At 48.4% G+C, this 11,831-nt stretch overlaps 1 protein-coding gene across 1 annotated transcript; it reads left to right on the top strand.

The window, feature by feature from the left end:
- Positions 1–434: 434 nt before the first annotated feature.
- Positions 435–11,122, top strand: SMG8 (SMG8 nonsense mediated mRNA decay factor). The gene is made up of 4 exons (XM_081346678.1): positions 435–2,376; positions 5,402–5,547; positions 6,445–7,320; positions 10,224–11,122. The coding sequence occupies exons 1-4, from the start codon at positions 492–494 to the stop codon at positions 10,419–10,421; spliced, it is 3,105 nt and encodes a 1,034-aa protein (XP_081202804.1). The 5' UTR covers positions 435–491; the 3' UTR covers positions 10,422–11,122.
- Positions 11,123–11,831: the final 709 nt, after the last annotated feature.

Here is an 11,831-nt window from a genome sequence, read left to right as displayed (position 1 = left end):
CTGAGATAACATCAATTAAGGGAAAAACAGTTCCTTTTGGAACTTTCAGTATCGTTTATTTTGATAAAATATAAAACAGCGTCCACAAGTCATAAAAAGGGCCAAGTTGGAAGACCCCCCCCCCTGAGATAGGAGATCCTGCTTGAGCAGGGAGCTAGACTAGATGACCTCCGAGGTCCCTTCCAGCGGATTCCGATTCTAAATGCAAACTAACCCCGCCCCTGTTCTCACGGGAGCCCGGAAGTCTATCCCGCAACCTGGCGCATGCCCCCTCTTCACTAGTCTTAAATCTACCGTCGTGGAACGCCAAGTATCCAGTCCTCCCCGAAGGCGAGCTCGGATTGGCTGCCGCCGCTGAAAAAAAATCGCCGGACGTTCTATCTTCCCCGCGCCTGCGCCCTGACGCCTCTCCCGGGTGCGGCTTCTGCTGCCGGTCGCGGGACGGAGCTGAAATCGCCGGTCCGACGGCAGCCCCGTTGCAAAGCCGGAGGATGGTGGGCGCCGCCGGCGCCGCCGCCGTCGTGCAAGGCCCGGTGAGCTTGCATGAGCTGCTGCTGGCCGGGGCACCCGCCGCCGCCGCTGCTGCTGCTCCTCCGGCCGCTGCTCCTCCGGCCGCTGCTCCTGCTCCGTCGGCGGCCCCGGTTGCTGCTGCTGCTGCTCCCCCGGAGGAAGAGGAGGAGATCTGCGTGGTAGGCATCTTCGGCAAGACGGCGCTGCAGCTGGGCTCGGAGAAGGCGGCGCTGGTCAACACGGTCTGCGATCGGCAGGTCTTCCCTCTCTTCCAGCGGGAGGGCGGCGCGGGGGGAGTCAGGTCTCCCGCCGGGGAAGCCGCTGGAGCAAGCCCGGACCCGCTGGCTGACTCCCCCCCTCGCCCTTCCTCTTCTTCCTCTTCTTCCTCCTCCTCCTCCTCCTCTTCCTCCTCTTCTTCCTCCTCGGCCGGCCCCTTCCAAGGCGACTACAACCACCTGCAGGCCTTCTACAGCCAGGAGAGCAAGGTGCTCTACCTGGTGCTGACGGCCATCAGTGACAGCCACCAGCTCTTGCAAGCTTGCAAGGATCTGGAAGCCATGGGGGGCTCGATCCGGGCTTCTGCCGGCTTGGGGGCCCCGGCGGGCTCTCCGCTGCCCCACGCCGAAGCCCACGAGTTCTGGAAGCAGCAGGAGAAGATGCACTGCCTCAGCCTGCTCTACCTCTTCTCCGTCTGTCACATCCTGCTGATGGTGCATCCCACCTCCTCCTTCGACATCACCTACGACCGGGTCTTCCGGGCTCTGGACGGCTTGCGCCAGAAGGTGCTGCCCACCCTCAAAGCCGCCATCAAGGACTGCCCCGTCGGCAAGGACTGGAAGCTCTTCTGCCGGCCTTGCCCACCTCGCTTGCTCTTCCTCTTCCAGCTCAACCGGGCCCTGAAGGTGGAGCCTCCCCCGGGCCGAGGGCAGGAGCTGGGGGGCCCGCTGGAGAAGCCGCCCCCCAAGAAGCACTCGCCCAAACGCCGGCTGCAGCACGCCTTGGAGGACCAGATTTACCGCATCTTCCGCAAGAGCCGGGTGCTGACCAACCAGAGCATCAACTGCCTCTTCACCGTGCCGGCGAACCAAGCGTTTGTCTACATCGTGGCCGGCGGGGCCCAGGAGGGCGAGGACCCCATTGCTGTCTTGCTGGAGCAGCTGAGAAACAACTGCACTGCTCGGGAGACCGAGACCTCGCTGGGCCCGGCCTTGGCGGGGCCGCGACGCTACCACATGATGCGCCACGGGAGACAACAACTGTCGTTCCACGCCGAAAGTAGCGTTGGCGCCGGCGGGAGCAGCAGTTCCAGCTGCTCGGGGCAGTTGGTGGATTGCACCTTAAAGGAATTCTTGTTCCAGCACGTGGAGCTGGTCCTTTGCAAAAAGGGCTTTGACGACAGCGTGGGAAGGAACCCCCAGCCTTCTCACTTTGAGCTGCCCACCTACCAGAAATGGGTCACCACGGCCCTGAAGCTTTACGAGGTGGCGATTGAAGGGAAGGAGAATGAATCCTGTCCCGGTGGAGAGCTGACCTCCAAGATCATGGGCAGCATCAAGGTCCTGGAGGGTTACTTGGACATTGACACCAAGTTTTCCGAAAACCGCTGTCAGAAAGCTCTTCCCATGGCTCACAGTGCCTATCAGTCCAACCTGCCCCATAACTACACCATGACCATCCACAAGAGCCAGCTGGCCCAGGCCTTGAGGGTCTACAGCCAGCACGCCCGGGGTCCGGCCTTCCACAAGTACGCCTTGCAGTTGCACGAAGACTGCTACAAATTTTGGAGCAATGGGCACCAGTTGTGTGAAGAGCGGAGTCTGACGGACCAGCACTGCATGCATAAATTTCATTTGCTGCCCAAATCGGGTGAGTTCAGGACCTTTTGAAGTTGTTTTTTTTTAAAAAAAAAAACATCAAAGAACATTGTGGTGCTCTCAGTTGTCAGAAGCAAATATCTGAGAGAATAGAATAGAATAACAGAGTTGGAAGGGACCTTGGAGGTCTTCTAGTCCAACCCCCTGCTCAGGCAGGAAACCCTATACCATTTCAGACAATTGGCTGTCCAATCTCTTCTTAAAAACTTTCAGGGTTGGAGCATCCACAGCTTCCGGAGGCAGGTTGTTCCACTGGTTAATTGTTCTAACTGTCAGGAAGTTTCTCCTTAGTTCTAGGTTGCTTCTCTCTTTGGTGAGTTTCCACCTGTTGCTTCTTGTCCTGCCTTCTGGTGCTTTGGAGAAGAGCTTGACTGCCTCTTCTTTGGGGCAGCCCCTGAGAGATTGGTACACGGCTATCATGTCCCCCTCGTCCTTCTCTTCATTAAACTAGACATATCCAATTCCAGCAACTGTTCTTCATATGTTTTAGCCTTCAGTCCCCTGTTCATCTTTGTTGTTCTTCTCTGCACTCTTTCTAGAGTCTCAGCATTTTTTTTACAGTTCTGTGTCTATGCATGTATATATGATTTCCTTCTGGGTTGGGGAGTTTGTTGATCAACAGGTTTTCCAAAAGCACACAAAGCTCAAAACACAGCTTTGCATTTCCTTTTCAGGTTTCTAGTCCTCTTTGTTCTTCAGAATACAATATAATATTGATGTAAAGACAGTTCACAGGAAAGGAGAGTCTGTTATTCCCAAATGTTATTGCCCATTAATCCTGAAAGTACAGAGATTTATAACATATCTGTAATTATGTCCTTATGTAAAAAATGTAAATACTTGGTTTTTTTATCTCACCTTTATTGTTTTTGTAAATAATTCAGTGTGGTGAACATACCTAACACTCCTTCCTCCTCCTATTTTTCCTACAATAACAACAACCCTTTGAGGTGGGTTGAACTGACAGGGAGAGTGACTGTCCCAAAGTCACCCAGCCAGCTTTCGTGCCTAAGGCAGAACTAGACCTCTCAGTCTCCTGGAGATTGGCCCAAAGTCACCCAGCCAGCTTTCATAGCTAAGGCAGGACTAGAATTCACTGTCTCCTGGTGACTGGCCCAAAGCCACCCAGCCAGCTTTCATAGCTAAGGCAGGACTAGAATTCTCCATCTCCTGGTGATTTACCCACCCAACAAGCTTTTATGCATAAGGCGGGTCTAAAACTCCCTGTTTCCTCCTGATTGGCCCAAAGTCAGCCAGCTGGCTTTTGTGCCTAACCCAGGACTAGAACTCGCCATCGCCTGGTTTGTAGCCTGGTGCCTTAACCACTAGACCAAACTGGGTCTCTAATAATCCAATAATCAAAGACCATGCCGTGATCAGCCATCTGACGGATTAATCATGAGGTGACGGCATTTTTGTAAAGGATAAAAAGGGCGGATTTCACATCCAGGAAATTCTATTTTTTCCCCTCTTTTTTTTATGGACTTAACTGGAAGCTGGAATATTCCAGTTGTTGTTTTATGGCTGCTAAAACATGGTAGGTTGACAAGTTTTGTGTGGAAAAGGTACATCACCTGACCACACAAAAATGCCAACAATGCGTCTAAGAAGCAAAACCATCCAACAGAACGGTTGCAGAGGAATGAAAATGATGCAATTTGACTCTCTGCCACTTTTTTAAAGTATGTTTTATTAATTTATTAATATAATCACCTTAATATTCAGTAGACAATGCGTTCATTGTCTGGGTTTACATTTAAGAAACATTCGCTAACAAATTCTACAATCTATATAATCCATATGATAACTTTACATGATTTCCACTTTTCCCCATAGTGTTCTTTTACCAACCTTAAGTTAATACAATTCTTATTATTTTAATAAACAATAATTAAGTATAAACATTTTCTAATAGTTCTATAAATAATCACATCAATATAGTACTCCTTTTCTATCTAGTCATTCTGGTTGTCTCATCATATAGCCTGATTACACCTTGTTTACATTTGTTTTTCCCACAATGTTCTAAACATTTTTTAAGATTTTTCTCAGAGTTAATTACATTTAAATATTTAAATCTATTTTTTCTCATGTAAACCAACCCATTACCTTTGTTAAGGAACAAAATAAAACTAAAACGAGAAAGAAGAAGAATGAAATTTTTTTAAAAAAAGGATAAAATCAAAAGATAGTGTACTACCGTATTTTCCGGTGTATGACTGGGCGTATAAGACGACCCCCTACATTTCCTCTTAAATTATAGGGTTTGGGCTATACTCGCCGTATAAGACTACCCCTCTTCCAACGCACACCAAATAAAAATTAAAAAACATCAGATTTGATTTTAATACGGTAATTTTAATTCAAATGCTTATGACATGCAGGTACTTAGTAGGAAAACTGTCACTTATAAACATAAGGCTGTTTGTCATCAAACATGTAAACATAAAACAGTGCAAGTGGATTAAACTTTTCCTAATTCACTCTAAAGCTTTCCCTGCGCAGACCAAATGGGAGATCCGCTCCAGGTTTTCCAGCCAGCCCGCCCAGTTCCTGAGTCAAATGTGTCCTTAGAGCTAAGCAGCTGCTCTGGCTGCTGCATTCCCTACCTGCCTTTCAAGTTGGGATACACTGCAGCTGCTCTTCAACTTTAGAAGGAAAGACGCCCAGACCCCAGCCTGTAAAAAATCACAGACTGCAGCTTCTTCTCCAATTGGTCCCGCTTTCCCTGCGCAGACCAAATGGGAGATCTGCTCCAGGTTTTCCAGCCAGCCCTGTCCCTAAAGTTTCAGCACCCGGCGTATAAGACGACCCCTGACTTTTGAGAAGATTTTCATGGTTTAAAAAGTCGTCTTATACACCAGAAAATACGGTACTTAAAATCCTTATTTCCTACTATAAGCTAACACATATTTATTTCCAATTTTTTTTCCTTCTTTCTCACCATAACTGAAAATGTATTTAATCTTAAAATAATTTCATTTAACAAATGGCATTTCTGCCACTTTTCTGTGTAGGGGAAAAAACGGAACCGGATCGGAATCCGCCCGTGTTGTACCATAACAGCCGGGCCCGGTCTACAGGTGCCTGCAACTGCGGGAGAAAACAAGCACCACGGGACGATCCCTTTGACATCAAAGCTGCAAATTATGATTTCTATCAGGTAATCCCTTTCTCTCCAGGAAAGAGAGATCCATAACTGACCTGTCAACTTTTCAGGTTTGAAATGGATAAGAAGGCTTGTGTCTTAACATTCACACAGCAAGCTAAGGTCACATTCACACAGCAAGCTAAGGCATCTGGGTTGTTATCAAAGTTGGCTTTAAACCCGCCAAGCGACCCCCACCCACCCACCCCCAGTAACACCCTTCTTATTTTTATTTTATATTTCATTTATTTACCTGGATCCCCACCTTTATTATTTTTACAAATAAGGTGGCGAATGTATACACCCCAACTTCTTCATTTTCCCCACCAACAATAATCCTGCGAAGTGGGTTGGGAGAGAGAGTCTGGTCCACAGTCACCCTGCCGGCAGGACTAGAACTCACCGTCTCCTGGTGATTGGTCCAGAGTCACCCAGCTGACTTTCGTGCCTAAGATGGTACTAGAACTCTCCACCTCCTGGTGATTAGCCCAGAGTCACCCATCTAGCTTTCACGCCTAAGACAGGACTAGAACTCACCGTCTCCTGGTGGCTGGCCCAAACTCACCCAGCTGACTTTCGTGCCTAAGCTGAGACTAGAACTCACTGACTCCTAGTGATTGACACGGCACATTTAGCAACTGCCTTGCTAAGCAACATAAATTCTGGTCCCAATTGCACCCATCAAGTCAGGGACTACCTGTACCATTATTTTCTCCCCAAATTTATTTACTAGAGAAGTCACTTAGCCACCGCTCGGAGCAAATTGCCTTAATTGCAGTTTGCATGGCCCTTCCAGGTGGGTTGCGAGTGCAGCCCTAATATGTTTGAATGCTGCCAGGTTGTGGGTGTGGGTGTGTTCCTTTGAACCTCATCATTCAGGCTACCTCTCTCTTTCCCCCCCTCTTGTTACAGCTGCTGGAAGAGAAATGTTGCGGGAAGTTGGAACATATCAACTTCCCCGTGTTTCAGCCCAGTACGCCTGATCCAGCCCCGGCTAAGAACGAGGCCTCCCCCAGCCCCCCCGAAGGGGAAGCTGAGAAGCTGAAGGAGAAGGAACCCCAAACTCAGGGGGACAGCACCAGCCTCAGCTTGGCCCTCAGTTTGGATCAATCCACGGATAGTTTAGGGACTTACCCTGCAGACCCACAGGGTGGAGGTAACAACACCGAAGCTCACGGGGCAGCGTCCGATGCGAAAGGGGAAAAGAGAGCGAGCTTGGTGGATCGCCAACCTTCCACGGTGGAGTATCTGCCCGGAATGCTTCACTCCAATTGCCCCAAGGGCCTTCTCCCCACTTTCTCCAGCTGGTCTCTGGTGAAGCTCGGCCCTGCCAAAGCCTACAATTTCCACGCCGGCTTGGATCAGCAAGGCTTCATTCTGGGCACCAACTACTTAATGCCCTGGGACATTGTCATCCGGACGAGGACAGACGAAGAAGGAGACCTGGATACCAATTCCTGGCCGGCCCCTAACAAGGCTATCCCGGGAAAACGGAGTGCAGTGGTCATGGGCCGAGGAAGGCGGAGGGATGATGTTGCTCGGGCTTTTGTGGGTTATGAATACGAAGATGCCCGAGGCCGGAGGTTCATGTGCTCGGGACCAGAGAAGATCATGAAAGTGATGGGTGGAGGGCCAAAGGAATCGGCCGTCAAAGCCCTCAATTCCGACATGCCTCTTTACATCCTGTCGTCCAACCCAGGGAGGGGACTTAAGCCACACTATGCTCAGCTGATGAGGCTCTTTGTGGTGGTCCCTGATGCTCCCCTGCAAATAATACTGACCCCCCAGGTAAGAAGGACATGTAGAACCATTGAGCATGGAGTTGGTTCTAAATGCATTATCTGTCTTATCTTTCTAAATTTAATTCACTTACTGGTTATCCCGTCTTTATTATTTCTGCAAATAAATGAAGGCGGCAAACATAGCTACTTCCTCCTCCTATTTTACCCCAAACAACAAGCCTGTGAAGGGGCTTGGGCTGAGCGGGCCTGGCCCAAGGTCACCCATTTGGCGTTTCTGTCTAAGGCGGGACCAGAACTCTGTGTCTCCAGGTGATTGGGCCAAAGTCATCCAGTCAGCTTTCGTGGCCGATGCGGGACTAGAACTCACTGTCTCCTGGTGATTGGCTCAAAGTCATCCAGTTGGCTTTCATGGCTAAGGTGGGACTAAAACTCATTGTCTTCCTTGTGATTGGCCCAAAATCATCCAGCAGGCTTTCAAGCCTAAAGCGGGATTAGAACTCAGTCTCCTGGTGATTGACCCAAAGTCACCCAGTCAGCTTTCATGGCTAAAGTGGGACTGCAGTTCACCGTCTCCTGGTGATTGGTCCAAATCACCCAGCTAACTTTCATGCCTAAGGCAGGGCTAGAACTCACCATCTCCTGCTGATTGGCCCAAAGTCATGCAGTCAGCTTTTATGGCCAATGCGGAACTAGAACTCACTGTCTCCTGGTGATTGGCCCATAGTAACCAGTTGCCTTTCATGGCTAAGGCGGGACTAGAATTCATCGTCTTCCTCGTGATTGGCCCAAAGTCATCCAGCAGGCTTTCACACCTAAGGGGGGACTAGAACTCTCAGTCTCCTAGTGATTGGCTCAGAGTTACTAGGATTTTTTTGGCTAAGGTAGAACTTGAACTCGCGCTCTTTCACTTTCTAGCCTTCTGCCGAAGCCACGAGACCAAACCTGGCTCTTGCTTTTCCAATGGAGGGCATTCAAGAGAGGCCACAATCTTTTATTTTTTATTCTAGAATTGAAAGAAATGTTTTACCTTTGTTTTGCACCCTCTTGCAGCAAACCGATACCGACTTTTACACAGCTAGTCCTCAATTTTTAACAAGCACAGTCGGGAGCAGAATTTCTACTGCTAAGAAAGAGGGTTGTTCAATGAATTGCCCCGGATCTTTTTTTTTTTTTTGCCACGAATCGGTGCAGTTGTTAAGTGAATCATGCGGTCGTTAAGTGAATCTGGCTAACAACCACCACCCCCTCCATTGATTTTGCTTGTTGGAACTGGCTGGGAAGGTTGCGAATGGTGATCATGTGATCCCGGGACACGGCAACTGTCATAAATCCATGCGGTTGCCAAGTATCCGAATTTTGATCATGTGACCTTGGGTGGCCTGCAATATGGACTGGTCATAAGTGTGAGGACTGGTCATAAGTCCCTTTTTCAAAACTGCCGTATCTTTGCTAAATGTATGGCAAGTCCATAGTATGCAGGTAACCTGTATATAGGCAATATATAGTACGGCAGGGGTCTTCAAACTTGGCCCTTTTATGACTTGTGGACTTCAACGCCCAGGATTCCTCAGCAAGGCACGCTGGCTGAGGAATTCTGAGAGTTGAAGTCCACAAGTCACGAAGGGGCCATAGTTCCATGCTGGCTCAGGGATTCTGGGAGTTGAAATCCACATGTCATGAAGGGGCCATAGTTCCCCCATGCTGGCTCAGGAATTCTGGGAGTTGAAGTCCACAAGTCATGAAGGAGCCATAGTTCCCCCATGCTGGCTCAGGGATTCTGGGAATTGAAGTCCACACGTCATAAAGGCCATAATTTCCCCCATGTTGGCTGAGGAATTCTGGGAGTTGAAGTCCGCATGTCATGAAGTGGCCATAGTTCCCCCATGCTGGCTCAGGAATTCTGGGAGTTGAAGTCCACAAGTCATGAAGGAGCCATAGTTCCCACATGTTGGCTCAGGGATTCTGGGAATTGAAGTCCACAAGTCATAAAAGGGCCAAGTTTGAAGACCCCTGTAGTAATGTATTGGTTAAGTGAGTTTTGCCCCATTTTATAACCTTCCTTGCCACTGTTGTTAAGCGAATTACTGCAGTCGTGTAATTAGTAACTCAGTTGCTAAGTGAATCTGGCTTCTCCCCCACTGACTTTGCTCACCAGAAGGTTGTCTAAGGGCATCACATGACTCTGGGACACTGCAACCATCATAAATATGAGCCTATGGCCAAGTGTCTGAATTTTGATCACGTGACCGTGAAAGGGTGGGGATGTTGCAACGGTTGTGAGTGAAAAACGGTCAAGGTCACTTTTTTCAATGCCTTTGAAACTTCAGTCATTCACTAAACAAAGGCAAGTCATCGTAAAGAATTGCTATCTCCAAAATTAAGAGGCAAGAAACATACTACAGGAGGGAAGGAATGCATTTAGGAATTTGCCTGTTCGAAAACTGAGCTTGCAAAACACTGCCGGAAATGTAACTAATTTACATAATAATAAAGTTGGAAGGGACCTTGGAGGTCATCTAGTCCAACCCCCTGCTCAGGCAGGAAACCCTATCATTTCAGACAAATGGCTGTCCAGTCTCTTCTTAAAAACTTCCAGTGTTGGAGCATTCACCACTTCTGGAGGCAAGGAGTTCCACTGGTAAATTGTTTTCACTGTCAGGAAATTTCTCCTTAGTTCCAGGTTGCTTCTCTCTTTGATGAGTTTCCATCTGTTGCTTCTTGTCCTGCCTTCAGGTGCTTTGGAGAACAGCTTGACTCCCTCTTCTTTGGGGCAGCCCCTGAGATACTGGAAGGCTGCTATCATGTCACCCCTCGTCCTTCTCTTCATTAAACTAGACATCCCCAATTCCAGCAACCGTTCCCTATATGTTTTAGCCTCCAGACTTCTAATCTGTGCTTTATGCAAAAGGAACCAAAAATTAAAAGTTGCTTCTTTCTCGTCTCATCCAGGTACAGCCAGGGCCGCCTCCTTGCCCCATATTTTACCCAGAGAAGCAAGAGATAACTCTGCCCCCCGACGGACTGTGGGTCCTTCGCTTCCCTTATGCCTACGTGACGGAACGCGGTGCTTGCTTCCCTCCGAAGGAGAACCAGCAGCTGATGAATTACAAGATTCTTCGTGGAATCCTAAAGGCCGTGATACAATAGACCAGCGGTCCCCAAACTTTCTAGCTTGGCATCCTGGCCCAGCGGGAGTAAGGGGGGGATGTGAGTGGCGGGGCACATGCGTGCACATCTCCATTTGTGGAAGCAGTGGGCACGCACACCCTCCACTCGCATAAACAGAGAGCGTGTGTGCTCACGTGCGGAGCACCCCATGTGCGAGCAGGTGGCGCTAGTGCATGAGTGGAGGACATGCGCATGTGCACGAAGCTTCACTCCCACGATAGGGGCGCTAGTGCACGAAGCTCCCTTCGTGCAAGTGGAGGGCGCACACGCACCCTTGCCCATCTTTCTCACGTTCCGGTTTCGAACAGGCCGCAGCCTGGAGGTTGGGGACACCCGCAATAAACCTTAACGCTCTGAATTGGATCTGCGATTCTTGAGTTTACTATTATCATTGTTAATTTTTTAAAAATATAATACTTTGTCCCAGCCAGAGCTGAAATAACGGATTTTGATTGCATACAGCTGGTGTGCTTGCAGCAATCACGGGTTTCATTGAGCAGAGCCACCACCGTACAGCAAAAAAAGAAAAGAAAAAAGTCTCGGTATTGATATGACATGTTAAGTGCCAAGTCCTGTTTGTGATGTTATAATTGTGGATCTGTCAGCAGTACAGCGCAGCGTGCCAAGCTCTGTTGATCGTAATGAAGGAAGGGAAAAATATTATAATAAAGCATTTGTCCCTCCAATTGTTCATCGTAACTGTTCCACTTTATTCCCAAACAAAACTTGCTGGCTGGGGAATTCTGGGTGGTGAAGTCTGCAGGGCTTCAAGTGGTCAAGGTTGAGAAACCGATATTCAGTGCAAGTCTGTCTCCTAATTTCCTTCTTTTCTTCTTTAAGTTTATAAGGAACCATAAGTGACCAGACATTAAAGAATCACTATAGAACACCAAAGGATTAAAATCCAAATAAAACAGAGGCATTTCACAGCCCGCTTGAATTAAAGTGCCACTTGGCATTCTGCAATTCTCCATAAGGATTATATAAAAGATTTAGGAGGAGTTCTTAGCCCTCGGGCAGATTGATATGCTGATAGCCCTCGACTTACAAACACAATTGAGCTGAAAATTTATGTTTATTTAGGCAGCACATTAGAAGCTCTGGCATTGTTGAAGGCATTGATGAACCAGGTAAGGAAATATTTCTAAAACGTACCCATGGATGTCAAGTCTTATGCAAATTTGTTCTGTAGCTAGGTGGGCAGGCTTGGGTGGGGTGTGTTAATATATTTTTTTAATCCCACCTTTATTTTTATAAATAAGGCAGCAAACGTATGTAATACCCCTTCTGCCTTCCATTTTACCTACCACAACAATCCTGTGGGGTGGGGTGGGATGACAGAGAATGACTGGCCCAAAGTCACCCCAGCCAGCTTTTATGACTAAGGCA

This window comes from Vipera berus (genome assembly GCF_964194415.1).
Source record: "Vipera berus genome assembly, chromosome: 1".
Taxonomy (NCBI): Eukaryota; Metazoa; Chordata; class Lepidosauria; order Squamata; family Viperidae; genus Vipera; species Vipera berus.
The sequence above is the reverse complement of the archived record's forward strand: the minus strand, read 5'-3'. Positions and strand labels throughout refer to the sequence as shown.

What these genes read in the sequence shown, in the direction of transcription:
- SMG8 (XM_081346678.1), top strand. Translation starts at nt 492, where the DNA reads ATGGTGGGCGCCGCCGGCGCCGCCGCCGTCGTGCAAGGCCCGGTGAGC. An exon ending in CAAATTATGATTTCTATCAG is followed by an intron (nt 5,548 to 6,444) that starts GTAATCCCTTTC and finishes CTCTTGTTACAG; the next exon opens with CTGCTGGAAGAGAAATGTTG. An exon ending in AAATAATACTGACCCCCCAG is followed by an intron (nt 7,321 to 10,223) that starts GTAAGAAGGACA and finishes CGTCTCATCCAG; the next exon opens with GTACAGCCAGGGCCGCCTCC.